Source organism: Dermacentor albipictus, chromosome 2 (assembly GCF_038994185.2).
Source record: "Dermacentor albipictus isolate Rhodes 1998 colony chromosome 2, USDA_Dalb.pri_finalv2, whole genome shotgun sequence".
Classification (NCBI taxonomy): Eukaryota; Metazoa; Arthropoda; class Arachnida; order Ixodida; family Ixodidae; genus Dermacentor; species Dermacentor albipictus.
Genome location: NC_091822.1, coordinates 199045862 through 199069086, shown reverse-complemented (window position 1 = coordinate 199069086; position 23225 = coordinate 199045862). Strand labels below are relative to the sequence as shown.

At 45.5% G+C, this 23225-nt stretch overlaps 1 protein-coding gene across 2 annotated transcripts in view; it reads right to left on the bottom strand.

Annotated features, from left to right (window-relative positions):
- Positions 1–23225, bottom strand: part of LOC135904530 (pleckstrin homology domain-containing family M member 2-like) — a 93410-nt gene that overhangs the window by 22698 nt on the left and 47487 nt on the right. For both annotated transcript variants that reach the window (XM_065435338.1, XM_065435339.1), the window contains exons 11-13: positions 14348–14526; positions 10239–10304; positions 9955–10129 (exon numbers count right to left, since the gene is read on the bottom strand). In XM_065435338.1, coding sequence (XP_065291410.1) covers positions 9955–10129; positions 10239–10304; positions 14348–14526 — 420 coding nt within the window. The remainder of the gene's footprint in view (positions 1–9954; positions 10130–10238; positions 10305–14347; positions 14527–23225) is intronic.

The window sequence follows — 23225 nt, the reverse complement described above, 5'->3', positions numbered from 1 at the left end:
AGTGGCATGAGGTCCGAACTTTGTCACCATTGACATTCTCTCTGAACAGCTCGTAAGTCAACCTCAACTGTCCTGACACACTCTCATCCTGCGCACAACGCCTCACTGTTGTGTTTCACTGCTTTCAAGAGTTTATTTTGGTTTGGATGAGGGGCACCTGTATCTCGGCATCAGCCAACACTTTGTTTTTTGAGCTCAAGCCCCTTAAATACGGTGGCAGCACACTTCCTTTCCCGTTGATTCCGCAATGTGTAGGTCCTTTCTGTACTGGTCCTCCTTCCGCCGCTCATTCGCCCAATGGACCATTTGAAGCATCTTCTTGGTCAGTTGTACAGTCAACGTCCAATTTTTCGAACTGCCTAGGGGCTGCGAAAACGTCTCAAAAATCGACCAGTTGGAAAAGATGGATGCTTCTTTTACTGTCCTTAAGGGCTTAAACGGCCACAGGCACCATCGAAAAAGCTCTGGAAGACCTGTCGGTACACGTATTAGGCATATCGGTGCTTGTACTGTGACAGTATATACCGGGTGCACGTGTGTATAATTAAGGAATGCATACTGTGTCCCGTGGCAATAGTCCCTTTTCACACTTGTTATGCTGCACCACAATACTTTTACATATGCTTCACCAAGTAACATTTCTGTACAGAGGCGAAGCTGACTTTCGGGAACCGGCATTATGAAATGCACCATGCTTTCCGAGCTTCGAAGCCAATCGCAAGGACCGCAAAGGCGGAAACGATGCCATTGCCGACAGCAGCGAATTTTTCAAATGGAAAACACGGTACCCGATGGCAAGAAGCTTAATGGCAAACGTCGATGCAGCTAGGCCTAGCGTTTCCGCAATGGTGGCTACGGTTGCCAGCGGATCTGCGTGCGAGGGCGCCGGTTCGAGGCAGCGAGGTAATCAAAATGGTAGCAGTGGTGGCTGGCTTTGATTATTGCCGTTTCAGACCTGCTGTCATGGTAAAAAGTCTGGAAAATTGGACGGCGAAGGGTTCTTGCGTCCAAAATGTCAGACGTTCTGATACATTGACTCTATGGGGTACGTGATGTTGCTGCGAAGCAGTCCGAATTATCGGGCATCCAGAAAGCCAGTCGTTGACTGTACACTGGCAACTCCTCCAGCTGATGACAGGGGATCAAAGACGATTCATTACGATTCCTGTCTGTTACTCGAGCCAGCAATAGCGCGACTTTCGTTACCTTTCAATAAAATTACAGCTAATTTTCCCTGATAGAAGCCCAAATTCCCTGAACTTTCCCAGACTACTCAACATCCCTGAGAATTCCCGGTTTTCCCGGTTGGTAGACACCCTGGTTCAAGTGTGCACCGCACCAAGCAGGTGCGACACAGACCAGTCAATACGCACAAAGCATGTAAACTGTACTTGACAAAGCTGCATAAGCTACATTTCGCAAGCACAGTAACTTACACATGGAAGATCTACTGGCCAAATGCTTTCCCTGAATGACTATAAGTATTATAAGCCGCAATGACGCATGAAAAGCAAATGTAAGTTGTATTCAGAGGCGACAGTCTTGAGCGATCATTTGAAGTGGTGCATCATCTTTTGACACATTTGGCGAGTCTCTACATCAGACACATCTAAGTAAACAAACGAAACCCTTTCTGACACAGCACTAGAAATGCTGTTGGCAGCAACTGCATGCTGCATTTGTCACAAAGGTGAACACGATGAGGCAGCCATGTTGTAGATGCAGCGGCAAAGGATGCCCAAATGTGATGCTGCCAGAGCACAAGTGAAACTTTAGCACAGCTGGAGTCTGGCTGTGACTTTACACGTGCCAAGCCTCGGCTACTTCTCATCCTTTACTACAGATGGCAGTAGTTACCTGCTCGGTCGACTCAACCTAAGGTAGGTACGGGTAAAGGCACTGGAAACGTGCAAGGCAGCAGCCAGCAAAATCAGACATGTCACGCTGGTGACGCTAAGATGACCACATTTTGCCCTCTGTATAATTGAGCACATTAAACATGGCCCACAGCAGCATGGCGATCAGTTGTTGCTGCAGCACAAGTGCATAGCAAGTGAGTACTTTGTTGTTTGTCAAAGGCCCAAACTCAGCACGCTCACTTTAGTGAACCCGAACTCCAGCGTGAGATAGGACACGTTTTATTCTCGTGTCAGCTGTACATGCCTGTACATGCCTGCCCGTACATGCCTGTACATGCCTGACAGCTGTCATGACTGTACAGCACCCAATTTTCACCAACATAGGATAACTGCACCGTGCCTGGATCATGTCCACGTTATGCATGATTATATCTGCACCTTTAGTTTGGTCACCCCAATACACTCTTCATCTCCAAGCGAGATGGAATGTATCGAGGCTCTGTTCTAGAGTGTATGCAACTAGATACAGGAAACCGGCTTGACTCGGAGAAGAATGCTTTGTATTAAAAAAACATTACAGCTGCGTGGGCACAGCACACAAAGTCGCTAGCACGGCTCTATGGCCAGCAAATATGTGGGACCTATTTGCTCATACATCGGTACAGTGCAGGAAGGGAAGCAGACAACACGGGTGCTGGTTCTCTACAGTCTAAGTTGTATGTCACTTCCAGAAAGCGGTAATGGTGGCATTTTTCTTTTTTCACTTTCAGTATGAAAAATGATGTTTGCAAGTGTTCTGTCATGCACCCACTCACATTTCAAAAGTAAAATTTTCCGCAGCGGCTGCAGCATGTCAACTAATTTGAAACAGGGCTTTTTATGTGGTTGAAAATTTCATTGCAGTTGGCCTTTAATTCGTAGCACCAACATGCAGATATCGACAAGGCATGAAACAGAATCTTTTGTCGGCAATCTTCAAAATTAACTGAATTTATTTTTTTTTTCATTCAGATTTGCTTTTTCAATTGTCCAATAGTTCAGAAAATTTCGTGGCCAATTCCAGGTAAAACAAATCGATTGTCAACTGCACTCATTTGAATAAATGTCAAATTTCAATTCAACAATATTTTTCTCTAGTAGTGAAACAAATCGCCAATTTTACTGACTTCATTAATCAAGGTTTAGCTGTCATTGTCATCACCAGTGTTAATGTGCGACCAAGCATGTGTCCCAGTATTTAGCTCTCCTTTTAGGAGCACCAAGGACTAGAAAATTTGTACCAAGTACCTCTTTGTGCTCAGAAAATCAGAAAACAGGTGTTCATTTGAATTGTGCTGCACTGCCTGACAATCTGAAGGTAAATGCAGAATTTCAGCTATTATCATCTGATGTTATGTAGGCATATCAGTAAAACAAAAGTCCTCTACACTTTACTAGTAATGTTACTGTTTATTCCTCACCTCCATGGACATTAGACAAACATGAAGTGTGTCAATAGATAATTTATGCATGTTCCAGATAATTTATGCATGATAATTTAGAGTGTTCCAAAATACTTACACTACTTAAAATTTGCTATATAGCTTTAGCGACAATTATAGTGATATTGCAGCAAAATTTAGAGACTTTCTTGTCTCACTTTAGCAATATGCTTTAAAAAATTTTGGAAACACTGCCGTGGACCCTCTTCTAGGGCAAGTCAGAAGGGAAACACTGGAAAGAGGCTCAAAAGCTCCCATAGTTGGAAAACGAATCCCACACTGAAGGCAAGACTCAAATAACTTAACCTCAACTCCATCAACAAGGTCACAAACTACAAAATAGCACAAAAGCTCATTATGTGATAGGCACACTGATTTAAACACTTAGACAAAAACAAAAATACAGACATGATGGTGTCTAGCTTTCAGCCCTTCGAAGTAACAGAACTTGCATGGGTGCATCATGAGTTCAGCTGCAGGCTGTGCAGAACAAGACATTGCTGTAAGGTTGGCACAGGCCTGTTCTGTTACACAAACGACCTCAAAGAACGAAGTGCCCGCATATGTACAGCAGCTTACAGGTGCAAAAATGCAATTAAATGTGTTTTCAGCATATTGGGCACTGTGGCCTTTGAAAACAACACCACAGTACACCTGCGCTCACAATGTATTAATTTCATGCGTAATATTAAAGGCATATATATGTCACATAAGAGTTGAAATAAACTTTCTCGCTGAAATAAATTCGCAGGTGAAGCTGAGGTGCTAAAATTTTTCCTTCTACTTAAAGGCACACTGATGATTTCTTCAACTATCCATTTCCTTTTTTTTTTTACTTTAAATGGAGGTCCTAGACGTTTAAGCCCTAGGAAAAATAGTGAAAAGCCTCACTGCGCCATAAATAATTAAATATATTATCAAGTACGAGTTCATGCCGCTGTGAACAAAAGGATGTTGGGAGGTGAAGAGGAGGTTGAAGTGTCTCAAGGATCGGTAGATGGTGTTACCCTCGCTCCTGAGCTACAGCCTTGTAACTGTATTTATTGTAAATACATATACAGTATTTTCTCCCCGTAACAATATAAAAGCTTTTCTGCAGCTAGTTTCGGTCTCATTTCCCAGGAGGATACTGTGTTATGATGTCACTGTACAGTATGCGGTCACGTGGGAGCAGGACATTGAGATGTTTTACACTTGCTTTGGCTCACTCAGTCACCTTGTATGCAGCTACTTGTTATGAGGGTCAATGTAGCAGCATATCAGACGAATGAGCAAACTGGAGCGAGTGCTAGAACGTGCCCACATACTATGCCATGACTTGACAAAACACTAGAAACGAAACTGAAACTGCCAGTAGAAAAGCCAATACAGTCAAACCTCTATATAACGGACCTCGATTTAATGACACTCACAATGTAACGACCTATCTTCATTTGTTGATCGTAGTTCCACTGAAAGCCGTGTGTGTATATATATATATAACCTGCCCAGATGGAACAGTTAAACTTATTAAAGATCTTAAATTTTCATCCTCAGCCGGCTGTGACAATATCAACAGCAAATTACTAAAAGGTATCATATCAGTCTCAAGCCAGATACTACACTTGATCTCCAAGCAATCATTACAAACAAGAAATATCCCTGTCGATTGGAAGAAAGCTCAGGTTATCCCAATTTTTAAAACAGGTAATTGCACAATCCCAACAAACTACCGTCCTATATCCTTAACCAGCATCCCATCGAAAATGCTTGAACATATCATAGCTTCAAACCTAATGACCTATCTCAATCCATCAATTTTTTTTCTTTCATCACCAACACAGTTTCCGGAAACAGTTGTCGCGTGAAACTCAACTGGCAGAATTCACACACAATATACTACATTACATGAACTAAAACCTTCAAATTTACGCCATATCTTTAGATTTTTCTAAAGCATTCGACCGTGTCCCTCATAACCAATTACTCTCTAAACTATGTAACCTTGGAATCTCTCCGAGCATAATTTCCTGGCTAGAAAATTTTTTAAAATACGAAAGCAGTTCACAATCGCTAATAACTACGACTTGCCTCTCTCTGACCTAACGCCATGCGTACCCCAGGGTGCCTGTCTCTCCCCACTTCTCTTCCTAATATACATAAATGACTTGCCCACTAACATACTAACCAAGTTAAGACTTTTTGCCGATGATAGCGCTTTATACTCTCCCATCTGTAATCCAGATGACAGCACTACACTTCAACATGACCTACGATTAATTGCAACTTGATGTGATAAATCACTCATGCCATTAAACCTTACTAAGTGTAAAATGATGTCTTTCACCTGCAAAATCAGCACAGCACATTGCACCTGTAGGATCAAGTCATTTCCGGTTAGCCGTACATCGTCATAGAAAAAATTGGAGGAGGCTTAAGCTTCGCCTTTAAGAGTGGAATGCAATAGCGTTATCGCTCCCCGTTCGCACCACCTACTCAAACACGCTACGCCAGCCAAACATCGCGATCGGCACAGATAGCCGGGTCCCGACGCGCCATGAAGGCGAACGCGATCATGGGGCGAGTGGCGCGCTACGTGTCGGGGCAGCGCCGTACATTGCGAGGAGGGGCTCTTCTGTGTCTGCCGCAAGATGGCTCTACGTGTGCGCAGAGCGCAGAAGAAATCTAGCGGAAACGTACTTCGCTACTCGTGAAACTGCAACTTCTGTAAGTTACATGGTCATAATTACCGATATACACCGCAGTATAGCTTTCTACAGCACGTTTCTAAGACAACACCGCATACACTAGAGGCGATTTTGTCCCGTTTTGAAGGAACGAACTCGTGGCCGAGTGGTAGCGTCTCCGTCTCACACTCCGGAGACCCTGGTTCGATTCCCACAAGCCCGTCTTGCAAGATGTTTTTTATTTCTGAAGTGCCTTCTGGGATTTATCGCTCACGGCCAACGCCACTGATGCTGCCGACGACGACACCAGCTTTTCTGCGACACGAGCTCCTTAATGCTGTCGCGTTAATATCTCGGAGTGCACATGTCACCGTCGCTATCATGGTCAACCCATACAAGGTGCAGTAGCAGAGAACACCACTGCACCATTTTTCACGTTGGCAAACAACTTGTGGAGGCTGCAGGGCAGTGCGCGGCAGCTCGGAGCACTCGAGAGCTTATGATTCCTTTAGAGCAAGAGGGGTGGGGGTGATGGCAGAAGATGAGCGCCTAGCTGCTCTCTCCCCCTAGTGCGTATGTTTCCTTCTCTACCCTTGCTGTCGCTGCACATGGCTGTCCCTAAGCAGGCCACGCGCCGTGTCTCGGAGGTAATCTGCTGCAAGTGCAAAGGTCATGCCGAAATAGTTGGTGCCTTGATACGCATTGTTACTGCACATCTAGTGTAGGTGGCCGCGTAATCTTAAGTTTCCGAGACAGGGTGCAAAGCATTTGCTCACCTTGCGACAGCAAGTGTTCTTAGTCATCAAGTGAGATCTGTTCATGTTTGCCTGAGCATGCGTGACACCGATAAAACTACAAACCACACTTCGTGTAGCTGTCTCTTTGCTATGGCCATCAATGCTTCACCTTTCTGGCAATACTGCAACATTTTGCAACATTGTTGCATTTTACTGCAACAATACTGCAACATGGCTTACTGCAGTAAGCCATGGCATCCATATCTTACACTGCCACGAAATGCAACACGCACAAATCTTGGATGCCATGAGCAATGCCGATGCATTGCTCTTGGGGTGATTTGCACCACTCACACTCGTGCTCATAACCACACTATTATGACCCAGCCTGCTTTCGATTTGCTTATAAGTGCTTACTGATAACATACATCTATCAAGAATTTTCTGGGAATTCGTGAAAACATTTCAACCACTGAAACTTTACAACCTCGAATTAACGAAACTCACCATTTAAATAAGTCTTTTGCTGCAAGTACAACTTCGTTATATTGAGGTTTGACAGTATAATAAATTATTTACAGTGCACTGGGGCTTGTCACTATTTTTTCTATGGTTTAGAGGTTGAAAATACCACGTCAGTACTCTCTTAATTTCAAACTGTTATGATCTCATATGAACCAGTTCAAACTGCCTCAAACTATAGTATTTTTGCTCCTGAGACCAACTGGAAGATATATGAAAGTGTGAACCAGAACACGAAAATTTCGGCTCGACATCCTGCTATAGCAGATGAAGCTGGAGCTACAGATCTTCACAGACTTACTAGCAGCCCTATAAACACTCTTCGTTTGCTAACTGGTACATTGTTCTCACATGAAAAAAAAAAGAAAGATTTTTTACACACCGCGTGCATAGGCCACACCCAAAGAATTGGCCCTCGTATTTTGAAAAAAAAAGTAAGGCCCTTACATGCGTTTATATAGTAAATGCTAGAAATACTGTATTTGTTATTAAGTGATGTCAAACTAACAAAAAATATTCGATTTTATATCATCACTGGTGAGTTTTAAGTACTTAAAGGGACACTAAAGGCAAATATGTACTAAGTTATGTGGTCTGTTCATGTACCACTCCAGAAACCTCACAACACGTGTTTTGTTCTAAGAAAAGACTTCGTTTATGAGAAAATTGCATCTGAAGGGTTTGAGTACCTTTATTGCAATTCAAATCTCCCGAAACCCAACTGGGGAGTGGTGACATTGCATACGTCATCACCGCGAACACCGCCCATTGCTGCTGTCGGTGAGTAAAACTAAAGCCCCTCCATCCACGCGCCACCGCCGCTTTCTTATTAAGTAGTGACAACCTTTGTTGTGCGCCGCCTTTCCCCTCACACCAAATCCGGTTCCAGTATTTCCGGTTCCGGCATTTCTGGTTGAAAAATTTCTGGTTCCGGCGTTTCCGCTTCCTGAAGTTGCGCTGCGGGAATTTTCGCTTTGACTGCTGTTAGACGATGGTGAGACGCCCGCGCAAGCTTAGCAGAGCTGTGGCAGTCACCATAAGAAGAATGCAAAGGTGACAAGCTGCTGTATTCCGCTGAAGTAGTAGATCGCGGTCGCTATTTTCCAAATGCACGAAAAACCGCAGTGGTCTCCAACCGCAGAGGCACTACATTCCACTGTACGTTGTCGCTCGTGCCACAACCGGTCGCAAGTTTATGCGAAGCAGCGAACACGAGCAGATCGCTGCTTACAATAGGCAGTGGTTCTTGGATGAAATCGCATTCACAGTTTAAACCGCAGCTGGTGCAATTAAAGCCTCTCCAGCGATGCGAAAGTAAACAACGCTAAAAAACAAAACGTCACTTCCACTCGGAACAGGAAGCTGCAGCTACGTAAGTTTCACTTGACGCCGGAAGCTAACGGGGTGAGTGGGAGAGGAGCGTGGAAGAGGAGGGCAGGTTGGCGGTACTTAACCTGGTAGGCAGAAACGTGTATGGAGGGGCTTTAAGTAAAACGACGGCCAACAGACGAACTTTTTTTTTTGACAAAATGCGAATGTGTGGGCATGGAGAATCCGAGCCAAGGCAGACCAGTGGATTCACCACTGCAGCTGCTTTTGGTCAAGTGGCATGGACCATTCGGGTATCCCGTGACGTCACATCAAAGTGGATTCTCCGCTACTTGTAGTTTGTGCGAGTTTCGCAAGCCAGCTAAACCAGCGCAGTACTATGCGATAAATAAACTACTGAAACGTGAAAGCACGGGCAGCACAGAGTCGAGCGAAAATGAAACCTTTCGATCACCCGAGTCGTTGTCAAGGGTAATGTCAATGAATTGTTTTTTCTAAAGATGAAATAGAACTGGACAAGTAGCATCTTTTTTTCGTCTTATAATGCACTACAATTATGTTTTTATGATAAGTAGTTGAGCACTAGCGACAGAACTTAAATGAGGAGTGCCTTCGTCGTCGAGCAAGTACTGAAATTTCCCGGGGGAGTCTCTAATCTTGTCCTGCTTTACCTCAATTTCTCGATTACTACGGCTCTGTTCGCAATAATATTGATGCCCTAGAGATTCCCGAGCACCAATCTATTGCTACAGTTTCACTCAATATTTGCTTTTAGTGTCCCTTCAAAGTAACTTTTTCTTTTTCTGTACCGTGTAGCATGAGCTGTTTATTTCTTTTTGTAAAACTGTCTAATATCATGCCCACTTGCTTCGGTCTCATTGAGACTGGCAGTATCGCAAATTTTTTTAAAATCCTATCTCTTTCTCTCCCTTAACGGGCAATGCAACTTCTTCACAGCCAGGTGAACTCCATCCTAAGTACAATTTGATAGAATTACTGCTAACAATTTTTTGAAGCTTCCACCATATTGGAAAGACCTATGTTCACTGTTGTGCAGAAGTAAAACCAAATGTGCCCACCAGTGAGCCACAAAAGAGATAATGTACTAAGCATGTTATTAAGGCCAAAAAGGAGTCACTGCTTTTCCATAAGCAGTTTCAATTGGCAGCCCTGTGTGATATGATCTTGGGCCATTGGCACACAATTTTTTAAGAGTTTGCACAATGCATGGTGTCCTCACAACAAACTGCAAACAGGAAGGGCGACTGTGACCCCAGAGCACTGTCAAAGACAAGTTGCCTTTCCTTAGCGGTCACTGCAAAAAGCCTTGCAGACTGCGCTTGCATCTCAGGAAACGTACCCCACAGAAGGAGGCCTGCCCTGCTTCAGTGAGCGCATGAACCCAGCGCTCCATCTCCGCCTCATTGGAAGCAGCAAGCTGAAGGCAGGCACCACCAGAGGGAGCCAGGTTCAGTTGCAAGGCATGTGGTCGTCCAACATTTGACACGGCCTGACAGGAACCACAGTGGACCCCACTGAAAAAACATAGAGAGGGGAAGAGAAGATGTTAAGGTGTATTGCATGCCCAAGTGTAAACAAAATGCCCCTGAAAGCACTAAGCAAATGAAAAAGCACAATTGTCACCTAACAAGGTAAGTGGCACTTGGTATAGTGTCTCCTTGGTTTGAGAACCTGTACAGGACTCCAGCCCTGCAACAAGAAAACAAGATGGGGACAATCAAATTTGTGATGTAGGCTATCCTTCCTAATGGCTAGCATGTTGAGCCATCTAGAAAGACCAATGAAGATGAGCTAAAAATTCATCTCCAAGTGTGTTTTAGGAAAGAAGTACAATTACAGGAACCAACAAAAGTTTTTGCAACCACTGAAGCCACAACATAACAGTTCAGAGGATCAAATTCTGAATTTGCATGCAAAGGTGCACTTTACAATTCTAAACAGCATGCTTAAAATGAAAGCAAATTCAGCATTTGCATAGCTTATACATTCCAAAGATGTGTGAGAAGTCAGGCAAGCTGTAGCAGAGCTGCAGTTGCTGTATACATTACGGACCCAAATACAATAGAGGCCTTCAAAAATGCTTTTCATGGAACTGGAAGAATAAAATCCAGTACACTGGACATACAAACCATTTACAATATAAAAATCGGTCTGTGGCAATGCAAAAACCAGGAAATAAAAAGATATCAGCAAGAAGCACACAAGAATTGATTAGATTTATTTTGACAATAGTACAGCCAAGCTCACTTATACTAATACATACTACTCAGCATAATACAAAATAGCTATAACAACTAGATTAATTTTACAATGCAGTAGTAACACATGCACTGAACCTAGCTGCACATATGCATAATGACAATTTTTTGAAGCATTGCATGCAACTGTTTGCAAGGAATGGTTCATATATGCTTATATAAAATCAGGAATGTGCATATGTAAAATATAAATACATGAAAAAGCACGAAAGCCTCCATCAGAGCTTCAGAAACACTCAAGCCATTCAAGATCATTTACTTCACAGACATGTTTTCTTTTAAGTAGGTGTGAAGAAACAGAAGAGAGGTGATAAAAATAACACTCTACTACACATGTTGCGTCTCATCAGTTGCAGTGACATTTAAAACACCAATAACTTGGCTATCCTAGCAACAAAAGAGGGACGAATGGAGTCTCTGCTCCTCCTACAGTGGCCATGCTATGCAAGCACATGGCTGATGGTACTGTTCGGGAGTGAAATGTTGGGAAACCATTTTGTGGTTGCAGCATCACCACACATGAGCGTGTAAGCGGTGGAATGACTGAAATTTATATTCAGATACAAATTTAGATTTATTTTTCCAATGATAACAGGAAGGCTTTCCGGGGATAAAAGCTAGTCTTAAGAAGTAGTCTTCAGAAAATACTCACCATTGCAGCATGTATCGGGGTGCAAAGAGTATAATATAGAGAATTTAACGTATCATTTTGCATATTTTGCGGCACCACAAGAAATGACGCACTCCAGTTTGAGAAATCAGAGAAAGAGAGTGAAAAAAAGAAATAGGTGCTTAAGCATTCTGCATGTTTCCAACGCGAGGTGACTGTAACTACATTTTCTGCTCCACTTCCCCTCTTCCCCACACACAGTGTTCCTCTATCAAACATGCCTACTATGGTGGCACAGTGGCTGTGGCTACTGCTACTGTGACATAGTGCTACTGAGCACTATGTCACAGATTTGACCCCTACAAAACTATAGTTGCCCACTTGTGACACAATATAAACTAAAAAATATAAAGTTGAAACTAAAATATTGCAAATGAAACTAACAATCGGCAAGTCAGTTCTGAGGAAGCCCGCAAGGTGGACGAAAGTTCATGTAAAGAAACAAATTTTATCCACCCAGATTATAATAAGCTACAAAAGCTACAGAACTGGTTCGCCATACTCTGTGTCCCTGGGCATCAAGTTGGCAATTTAACCTCGCACCTCAATCTGCTAGCCTCCTGGTAAGCTCAGATGGTAGACCGACTGCCTCTGTAAGGCATTGGTCCCGGGTTCAACCCCAGACCAGGATGAATTTTTCTTCAACTGTGAAGCTTTCGTTCTGAGAAATCCGCATGGGTTTCCTTTGTAGCTTGTGGGGGTCTGGTGTACCGTAGGAGTACCAACCACCATGGGTTCCGGCATAGCGAGCCACAAGGCCGTGCCAGCCGTCACCTCACATAATCTAGCACACTGCTATGCACACACCCAGGCTGCTAAAGGGGACACCAAGCGCTGCTCACGTAAGATAACACACTATTGCTCTTTGTTAGCGGAAACCGTTCATTGTCTCGAGCGACAACCAACACTGCACAAACGGTCAGTCCAGCACTGGCGTGGGAATCAAAGGGCTACTGCGCCAAGGGCGAAAATACAGGAAGGGGCACCACTAGCATGTCACTGCAAGAGGATGCTTCCCCGTGACATGCTGCTAGGATAAGTCCCCGCAGCTATGCTGCTTGCTCTCGTGATAACCAATGGGCCCACTCGCAACAATTCGGACAACCTCTGTTGTCTTGGACCTACGATAAGTGCAGTTTGTTATAGCAGGACCACACGTGAGCACTAGGCACTGCTCTTCGGATTAGCATTCGGAAAAGGATGAACACAAGGCACACACACGCCCTATGTGCAAAGGCGCCGCAGGCGATCTCAAATCCGAGGCCCTAACAAAGGGAGCCAGCGGATGAGAGTGTCCCGGAGAGATCTCCCTTGTGCTCGCTGTAGCGCTGCAGTCGGCTCTGCAATGTGCCATCGCCGTGAACCAGTTCGTGAACAAGTCCGTGGCAGGCACCACAGAACAGGTGAATGCCTGCAGAAAAACACCTGGGGCCACCTAAATCGCCACAAGCTTCATGCTACAAAACAGGTGGATGACAACTGTTCCCTTCCATAAACCTTCCTCTCCCTTGTAGGCTTCCACAGATTTGGTTTGCCACATTCAGTGTCATTTCAGTGCTTCGAGTTGTCGATTAATTTACCCTCACTGGCATTGTTTTACATCATTTACAATAAAAGAATATAATAACTAGGATTAAGTTACGTAAAGAACACTAAACATAGTGATAAAAAAGCTACTAAGAAATAGCGCTAACAACAGCCCATGAATAACCATTCACACTAAAATGTAAGGTTCTCAGCCAGTTGTTGTTGAATAAAATTAGCTGGCTTACATTAACTCAAATAGTGGCTCAGTGCAGTCGGGCAAGTAAAGGTGCATCGGCAAGTGTAAGCATGCAAGGCTACAAAGCTGCTACATTGCAATAAAATCCTGTGTCTCAGCAAGTTTACAATAAAATGTTCATGACCTCATTAATCACAACTCATGCTGCTCAATTGGAGTGACACATGTTCACATGTCCCCCACATTTCAGGCAACTGCTCAATGCACTGAAAGCAATGTTGTAGGTCAGTGTTGTGCTGTGGCTCCTCTGTAATTATGAAGTGTTCGTGCCAACAAAAAAAAGGCAAATCAAATCATATCAAACCTACAACCTTTCTCTCTAAATATATGATGCTCCAACTAATTAAGCACTAAGCACAGCATCAATTACCTATGAGCCAACCATTGCTGTATGCGAGACTGTCGGGAACTAGCACCAAAATGGAAGCAGCCATCAATATATGTTGGACATAGCACACGAAAGAGAGAAACAAAAGTTACAGATGTCCATACAGGCAGGAAACAGGATAGCCCAATGGTGTACTGTACTGCGCAAGACATTAAAGCTAGCGCAAGCACTTGGGAGTATGATGTGACATCTTGTGGAGTTAAATTCACTGCACTGCCCATCATTGCACCGAGAGAGGCCCAATGAAAAGCAACCACCAGCCTGCAGACTGAGCTAGATACTAGGCACCTGAAACTTGCCTTTGCAGTGGTTCTTGAACAGTCTTCAACCATCATGTTCGACGGTAGTTTGCTCACACGCAGTTCAAGCTCATGCAGACTGCAAGTTTACTTGCCACTGCAGATACTGCCTCCAAAGGACAGTGCTCCTGAATACAGTGCTGGTTATCGCTGTCACTGCTTCACATTTTGGACACAATCTTAATTTTGTTTAACACAAAAGACATCACCAGCATCCAATGAGGACAAGCTCATCCAGACTGTGCATTACCATGCTCTCGACATGACAATGAGCAGAATTTTTGGCAGGTGACCGTTCCTAGCTCCACATTTGAATGCAGGATGAACCACTCACCGCAACAGGAAGTAGCCAGCTTCCCAATGCTTCTTCCTCTCTCGCCTGGCATTCCCTTCGAGGAACCTCCACATAAGGGGACTGCCCACACTGGGGCCACAAGCATAATCACCCGGCGAGGACTGTATGCACTTCTCCCAGTGCACCAAACGGTAGTCCTTTACCACAAGCCCACCATCCTGGGTCATAGCAAAAACCAAGAGAAAGGAAAGACACATGAATGTATGAATTATTCAATCCTGCACTTGGCAGTTGTTTTTATTCCAAGCCTCACTGACTGATTAATAAGGTTTAATACTCCAAAGCAACAACACAGCTGTAGAGATGCCATAGTACCTTACAGAATAATTCTGATCATTTTGGTTTATTTAACATGCACATGAGTGTTATTGTGTCTCACACTCATGCAAACCCCCACTGAAGAAATAGAAACGCTTTGCAGCTTTAAGCTCTTGAAGAATGTTAACATGCAATAAATGACGCAAATACTTGTCCAGGTCCTTAATCGCGCTTGAACATTTCTTACCACGGCTTCCAAGCAAGGTGGAACCTTTACGCTTGTGAAGCTTCACAGACGAGCAAAGCTTAGCCCACATGCAATAGTAATAGTTTTTTTCTCTGAGTGTGTGCCTGTGTGTGTGTGTGTGTGTTTTTCTTAGTAGCCAATTCTTTGTAAGACATTGATATCTCCTATACCAGATATACGTGTCAATATGGCCATTTTTCCCCTCGCTCATGCACTATGTTCATGCCGGCTCATATATTTGTAAAACTGTAATATACTCAATTGATGTCTAATGCTTGTCCAGCCTACTTCATGTCTTACTTTGGGTACGTGTCTTCAAGTTTCCACTGCAAAATGAAAGTTCTTTTTTTATTCTTCTAATTCGATGTGGTGCTGTGTTCTTACAGAACTTGTCCCAACAGTGGTAGCTGTGGCATTTTTTCATTTCAATTCAGTGCAAGACTAACAAGGTGGACACCATCAGTGTATATGTTAAGGAATGCATGTGCATTCATGTGCACTGAGGTGCACATGTTTGCATCCTGTGGGGATGCTCGGCTCTCACGCATCCAATGATGTTGTTTTCCCCGCAGGGCTCTTGTGTCTCCTGTAATCTGGCTTTTCTGCCTAGCTAAGCACCGCCGGCAGGCAGTGTGGCAGCAGATTAGTATGAGAGATGGCGCGAGTGTTCCGCTGCTAACACCACCTAATGGCGGGTTTACACAGGCGCAAAAGAGAGTAGGCTGCTCCTCTTTGGCTCGGGGTTGGCTAGCCGCATGAACGTTTCGCGTGCTCGCCAGCCGTTCACAGAACTGTCCTACGAAAGGCTTAGAAGCCGCACAATGGAATGAACCAACACGATTGTTCGAACACAAATAGCACTGCATGACCAGCTACTACAACGAAATTTTCGACTGTAAAAGAAGACTAGTCTTAAGTAATGCAGATATAGAAAAGACTCTGTGCAAAATTTTATGTTTCACATACAAATAGATGTGCTACAAAAGAGCTGCAAGAGTAGACGTAATGAGGGTACCGTGCTGAAGCCAGGTGGCATAGAGTCGCAGAGAGTCGCAGGCACGAGACAGTTGGCAACTGCGTAGAGTAGCAGGCACGAGTCGGTAGGCAACGGTGTGTAACGGGGAGGGAGAACATGGAAGGCGTGTGAGTGCGACCCGCATGCGGGGAGCATGCGACAACAAACGGAGTGATTGAAGTAATCAGTGGAGCAAGCCACGTGCAGTGCGGCGGGACAGAACGCAGACTGCATGTGTGTGCGTGCGCCAAGGAATTCCTGAAATAAGGAATGTATTTGACAAGTGGGGGCTAGTCCGACCAGACCTTTAATGGAGGACCAATAATCGTCTAGTGCCACCCAACCAGTTGCGCAGCCTCTCCTGCCTTCTTCGATCGTCCAAAGACTGTTGGCTTCGACCTACGGGACCACAATGGAAAGGGAGAGACTCGTGGCTGATATAGCTAATTTTGTACCCCATGCCGTTCAACGACATCGTTAGGCCTGTCGAGACAACCGGCATGGCTAGGCTCGACGAGACAACCAGCGTGGGGCCAGTGCTCAACATCAAAGGTGCGACCATCTCACTGCCGAAATTCAGGGGCTACCAGGACTGACACTCGCCGCAAGACTATCTGGAGAATCATTCGGAGTACTGCCATATTGTGGGGATCCCCCTGACCATCGTTTGCAGTCGCTTCCAGCAGAGTTGCAGGGATCAGTCAAACAATGGTGGCACTTCTCAGGTGCGCACCCCGACTGGCAGTCCTTCATGTGCGAATTTACGGCGGAGTTTACCACCTTTGACTCCAAGTTTAAACTGAAAGCAGAGCTAGATCAATGCACTCGACACCCGGCAGAAAACCTCAAGCAGCTCATTCACGTCATTGCCAAATACTATGACCGTATAGCGGAGCCTGTTTCAAATGCCTGTTTCAAAGCCTGTTTCAGGTCCGACATTCCAAGACCTAACAGCCAGCATGAGCTTTGCAAAGCTGCAAGAAATGGTGAAGGCGGCTGGCCCTATCGTGGAACACGCTTGGCATTGCCTGTGCTACGCACCACCATTACCACCACGTATTGCACAAGCAGCAGCCGATTTAGCCTTCATCTATTCATCTCCGCACACCACTGCAACGCCCAACCAAGCCCTCTCGGCCCTGCCACGAGAGTGGCAGCTGCAGTCTGCAGCAGTTTCGACTTCCAAGTGTCCGCGGTCAACGACATTTCACGCTGGAGCCCCGGAGTGCAACCTCTCACCGGTGCTGTTCGCTCGCGCGCCGAACACACAGGGCAACTACACTTCAGCACCGCAAAAACTTGGGAGAGCACCTCAGAACTTCGGGTTTCAAGCGACACAAGGTAAGTCATGATTCGAGTCGCCAAACCGCAGTATCACGTGTTGGCGGTTCAGCGGTTTTGGCCACACTGCACGTCAATGCGCTACAGCTAGACCACGCAGCCAACCCCGCTGTTTTCACTGCAATTCCTCGGGACACCTACAAGCAGATTGCCCGGGAAATGAATGAGCATAGCCGTTTCTCCGGCCGACGGCTACGAGACGTCCCTGCAAGTGCTCGCAACAGCCGGAAATAAAGAACCACTGCTTGAACTGTTGATTGGCAACAGTGTCCTTTATGCACTCATGGACACTGGGGCAAGCGTGAGCTTAATAGATAGCCGTGCCATAGCAACGACCAAGTGCACAGGAGCCACCTTCAGGGAAGAAGCACAAACCCCGAGGCTTGCTCAGGGCTGGTCACAAACTACACAATCGGTTCACTGTCGTATTCGTTGACAAGGTAGGTCCAAGGAAGCAGCGTTTTCTTCTTTTGCCAGAGCTGTGTCCCAAGGTTGTCCTTGGGTAGGATTTTCTTGAGGTGGAAGGTATTTCTCTGTACATGGGCCTTGGTGGATGGTCACTGCACTCTGACCCATATCGACTCGTCAAATTTAAAAAGGCACCGAAGCGGCCATGTGTGACGGATGCTGCACACCAACCCCTGTCAGTCTGTAAGACAGCATTGCAATGCAATAAGCAAGGCCAAGAGCCTGATAAAAATGTGGCCAGCTCTCTACAGGCACTTTTTGCAGATGTGTAGGATCTATGCCACAATACCACTGAGAGTGGCGAGTGTAGTCTAGAGAACCTTCGGGAGGAGCAGAAGCAGAAACTGAATAACATCCTTGCAGACCATAACCATATTTTTACCACTCTGCAAGGTTGCACGTCGGTGGTTCGCAAGATAGACGCAGGCAGCCATCCACCATTTAGATGCAAGCTGCACCTGGTTAACAGCCAAGAGAGAAATTCTTGATGGGTGTATCCAAGATTTGATGCACCAAGAAATCATTAAGCACTGCTCCAGTTCTTGGGCCAGTGCCCCTGTATTATTAAAGAAGAAAACTGGAGAAGAAAACTGCCTTGCAGTCGACTACAGACTCTTAAATGCAATCACAACTGTGCCAGTATATCCCATGTCCTGCACAGACTGGGTACTGGCTCAGCTCAGCCGTGCTAGGTGGTTCACAAGCCTCAACCTTGCTCAGGGCTTCTTTCAAGTGTCGGTTGCTCCCGAAGATGTACCGAAGACTGCATTCCTGTGCCATAGAGGAGTGTTTCAATTTAAGCGAATGCCATTTGGGGTAGCATTTCAGTCTTTCACGGACAAAGTGTTAGAAGGCATAAAACACAACTACTGCATGGCATTTCTTGACGATGTGCTCATTTATTCAGAAATTTTTGAGGACCACCTACAACATATCGATGAGGTACTGCGAAGAATTGGCTCTGCAAGTCTGACAATCAATCCCAGCAAAGTTACATGCTGTGAACAAGCATTAAAGTTCTTTAGATACGTAATCTCTCCAGGCAAATGTCAACCTGACCCGGACAAGGTGCGAGTGGTTGCAGAGTTCCCATGCCCTAAAACAGTCAAGGAGCTCGAAATGTTTTTCGGCCTTGTGAGATACTACAGAAAGTTTACCCCTGGTTTTCTGACAAAGCCAGACCCCTGACAGCTCCCTTAAAGAAAGGAGTCCATTGGGTTTGGGGTGCCAAGCAACAGACAGCATTCAAGACTCTGAGGCTAATGCTGGCAGGAGAGGTAGCTGTGGTACTGCCTGACCTGAACGGGCCCTTTGTGATTGAAACAGATGCCAGCGCTACTGGCATATTGGCAGTGATGTTGCAGGAAATTGAAGGTGAACTCAGGCCCGTGTCATTTGTAAGCAGAACTCTCAGCGCTGCTGAAAAGAACTATACTGTCCAAGAATGGGAGTGCCTCGCTGTGGTGTGGGCTGTCGATACATTCCGACTGTATGTAGAATTCACATCATTTGAAGTGCATTGTGACCATGCATCATTGGCTTGGATGTTTACAACTGGGAAGACATCGTGCAGAGTGTGACGTTGAGTGTTGAGATTACAAGGGTTAAAATGTACCATAAAGCATCATAAAGGACGGGCCAACATCCCAGCGGATGCAATAAGCAGGTGCCCCATCCCTGCTGCTGAACCTGCTCAGCCTTGTTTGGCGGAGGACTGGTTTCCAATTGAAGTGCAAGAGCCACAACAAACCATTCGTTTTGAAGTTCCGATGCTTCCCAAGAAAAAAACAAAGACAAAAGACTAGTACAAGTGGTGCCATACCTACACAAGCTGTCTCACAATCTGAAGAAAGTTTCTAATAGACATAAAATTAATTTGGTTTTCAGTGCCCCATGCAAGTTGTCCTCGATATGCAATCGCATGAACAAGCGCGAAAGGCACTTGTGCACCACTAATCATAAAACACGTTTCACTGAGTGCAGGCGCAATGTCATCTATCAAATACCGCTAAGCTGTGGGAAATCTTATTTAGGTCAAACGGGACAGTGCTTCAATGAAAGAGCTCGTCAGCACAGCACTAACCTAAAGAATGGCTATGGGAGTCATTTAGCTGGACACTGTAACAAGTGTCAATGCAACCCCATATTTGAAAAGACTAAATTCATAGGGAAAGGAAAGAGCAAGAAGGAAAGGGAGATAATAGAGGCCTTTCATATAAGAAAGGAAGACGATAAATGTGTGAGCACTCCCTCTCTTGCCTTGTCGGGAAAAGAAATAACATTTTTGGAAGAAAGATTAAAATGATGATTTGCAGATGTTTTTGTGAATGATGTGCGCATGCCTATGCTGATGAAGCTATAAATGTCCAGTGATTTTCGAATAAACTTCCAGTTGGCAGTCAGCGCTTGTCTGTGGTATTTGTTTCCTTGTGTCCTCGTCTTTTTCGCGCTGTTTCACCTCAGTTCTAAGTATGAACCAACTAGCCCTCATCAAGATCTTACTGAAGTAGCAGCCCCTGTTGATGTGACCGATGTGTCCCCACTCACCGACACTGCAATGTTCCAGTTGGAATAACGCAAGGATCCACTGCTGCTGCAGCTGGTGCAATACTTAAAGTCTGGCCTGCTACCTGTCGATGCTAAAGAGTACAAGAGGGTACAGGACCTAGCTGATGACAGCGAAATCTCTAACAATGGTATCCTTATGTACATGGCCAATGAATGTAATGGCTTCCCCAACACCTACGAGACATGGCACTGAAAATGGAGCACGACCACTCCTTAAGCGGGCATTTAGGCTTTTTTAGAACTTCGAAACATGTGAAGAGCCGGTTCACATGGCTCGGTATCCACTCTGATATCTCCTGTTACATCCGCAGCTGCCAGCAGTACCAGGCTTTCAAACCTCACCAGCAAAAACCAAAAGGACTGATGGACAGTTCATGAGCCACCCACCCAATGCAGCTAAGTGTGGACCTTATTGGGCCACTGCCCACAACCCCGTGGCGCCACAAATACATACTGGTGGAACTGGACAAGTTCACGAAGTTTGTGGAGCTTTTCCCATTATGTACGCCTACCTCCAAATTGATCATCGATAAAATGATCTATGCTTTTTGCCGGCATGGTGTGCCTAGCTCCATCTCTAGTGACAATGGCAAACCATTCATAAGCAAAGTGTGGAAAGGCATTCTCCAGCACTGGGGAATCAAGGAGAGCCACACAGTCACATACAAACCAGCAGGACAGACTGTGGAACGTCATAAAGCAACGGTTAAACAATGCCTGGTGGGCTACTGCACTTCCCACAGGGACTGGGACAAAAAGCTGCCCAAAGTGGCGTTTGCAATGCGCACGTCTGAAAGTGTAGTTAATGGCTTTACACCTGCCTTCTTGTGATGTGGTTGGGAACTACAGAACCCATGGAGCCATCACAATCAGACAGCTGGCACTGAGGTGCCCCCTTCTGTGCCTCATGCCCTAGCTGCTGAACTGGATGTGTATTTTCGAGATGCCTGGGCCTTTGCATATAAACACCAAACTTTGGCAAAAGCCAGCCAGGCAAAGTATTACAACAAAAAGCGCACTCAAGCTACCTTCCAGCTTGGTTGGAGACTTGGTTCTCCGAGACATGCACCCGCTAAGTAAGGCAGCCATTGGATTCACAACCAAGTTTGCCCTCGACACACAGGGCCACTTAGAGTGGCTGCGCACATTGGATGGTTGCAATACCTACAGACTCAGAGACCCGGCTACAGGGAAACAGAAAGGCCTTGCTAATGCAGAACCGCTGAGCCGTTTTCATGTGCCTTGGAAGCCCTCTTCACAGGATAAAAGGGGGGGAGGGGGGAGCTCTGTGAGGGTACCGGGCCGACGCCAGGTAGCATAGAGTCGCAGGCACAAGACGGTAGGCAACTGTATAGTGTAGCAGGCACGGGGCGGTAGGCAATGGTGTGTGGTGGGAAGGGAGAGCATGGAAGGCGTGTGTGCACAGTCGGCATGCGGGGAGCCTATGACAACGAACTGAGTCAGTGAAGTAAGTGGTGGAGCAAGCCACGTGTGGTACGGCGGGACGGAATGCAGACTGCATGTGTGTGCGTGCACTGAAGATTTCCCAAAATAAAGAATGCACTTGACAACGTTTCTGATAACAAAACTGAAGGAAACACTGCCGTTAACACTAGCTGAAAGTGACATGATACAGAAAAACCTGCTGCTGGGCTTGTTGGTACATGAGAACTGGTGTGAAATATATGCACAACAACCATGGAAGGAAGATGAGATCACCTTTTCTTGTTTTCCATTTGTGGCTGTTGTGCGGCTATTTCATGCCAGTTATCCTTACTCAGAACATGCGACTCCTTGAAATTACCTTCAAGACCATGCTTCGAGCCTATCGCATTTCAGGGACGATGACAGTTCCTTTCCATGTGCCACTATCAAATATGCTGACACACTGTGAAGCCAATGCCTAAAGCCACGGCCGCTCAATTTGCCACAGTCCACACACATGGCTTTTTCAATCAAAGCACGGTTGAGTGCACTGCAATATGATAGCACATGAGCGCAGTCACCACGTGACTGCGCTCATGTGCTATCCAGTTTACTACCCAGTTTTACAGTCAAACCCACTTATAACGATACCAGTTTTAACACTATATCAGTTATAATAATGAGAAGCTGCTGAACCGTCAACTTTTGTATGTTTTCCATAATGAAATAACTTGCTTATTACAGTGTCCCGATGCCACATTATCAGTTATAACGATGAAGTCTGGCTGCCGGGTGTCTGTGCCGAAAGGTAGTGAAATGCAAAATCCTTGGAAAGAAAATAAAAAAAGAGAATTAGAGCCACTGAATAACGGCCCTGACATCAGCCATGCACTTGTTCTCCAGCCTTCTCCACATGCCTCTCTCCTGTCGTCCTTTCACCCCTCTAAACACGAATGGGCTGTGCCCATAGCTCTACGCTGCGTCACCCTCTGAAACACCAATGGACTGCGCCAACTGCGCTACTCCCAGAGTGCTCGCTGGCTCCTCATTCAGCGCAGTTCTGCAAACAGCTTAATCGTTCATGCTCATCATTATTGGTTGCGTCAATATTGTTCCTGGCCACATGGTTTCTCAGCCTTGTTTGACTCGCCGCCGAATCGGAAGATGGCTGATCCACCCATTGATCATCGGCAAAGCATGACGTTGCCGGTGAAAAGAAAGCCCATGGCTATAGATTTGGAAACTAAGTGCTTTTAACCGATCAGGTGATTGTCGCAAACGTGCTTGCATCGGATAATGATGGCGACGACAGCAGCGATGACGTGGTAGGGCAAGCTGCCTCAACGTTGTCTTCACAGGAGGCCCAGCAGATGACTCAGTCCCTCCGGTGTTTCATTTTCATGAGGAAGCTTCTGCTGCACTATGTGGAGCACCTGGGCACCTTGGAGAATGATGTCAGCAAGCTTCGCATAAAGCATGCAAAGCTGACAGACATATTGTTTTCTCATGCAAGCCAGTAAGGAGTACATGGCGAG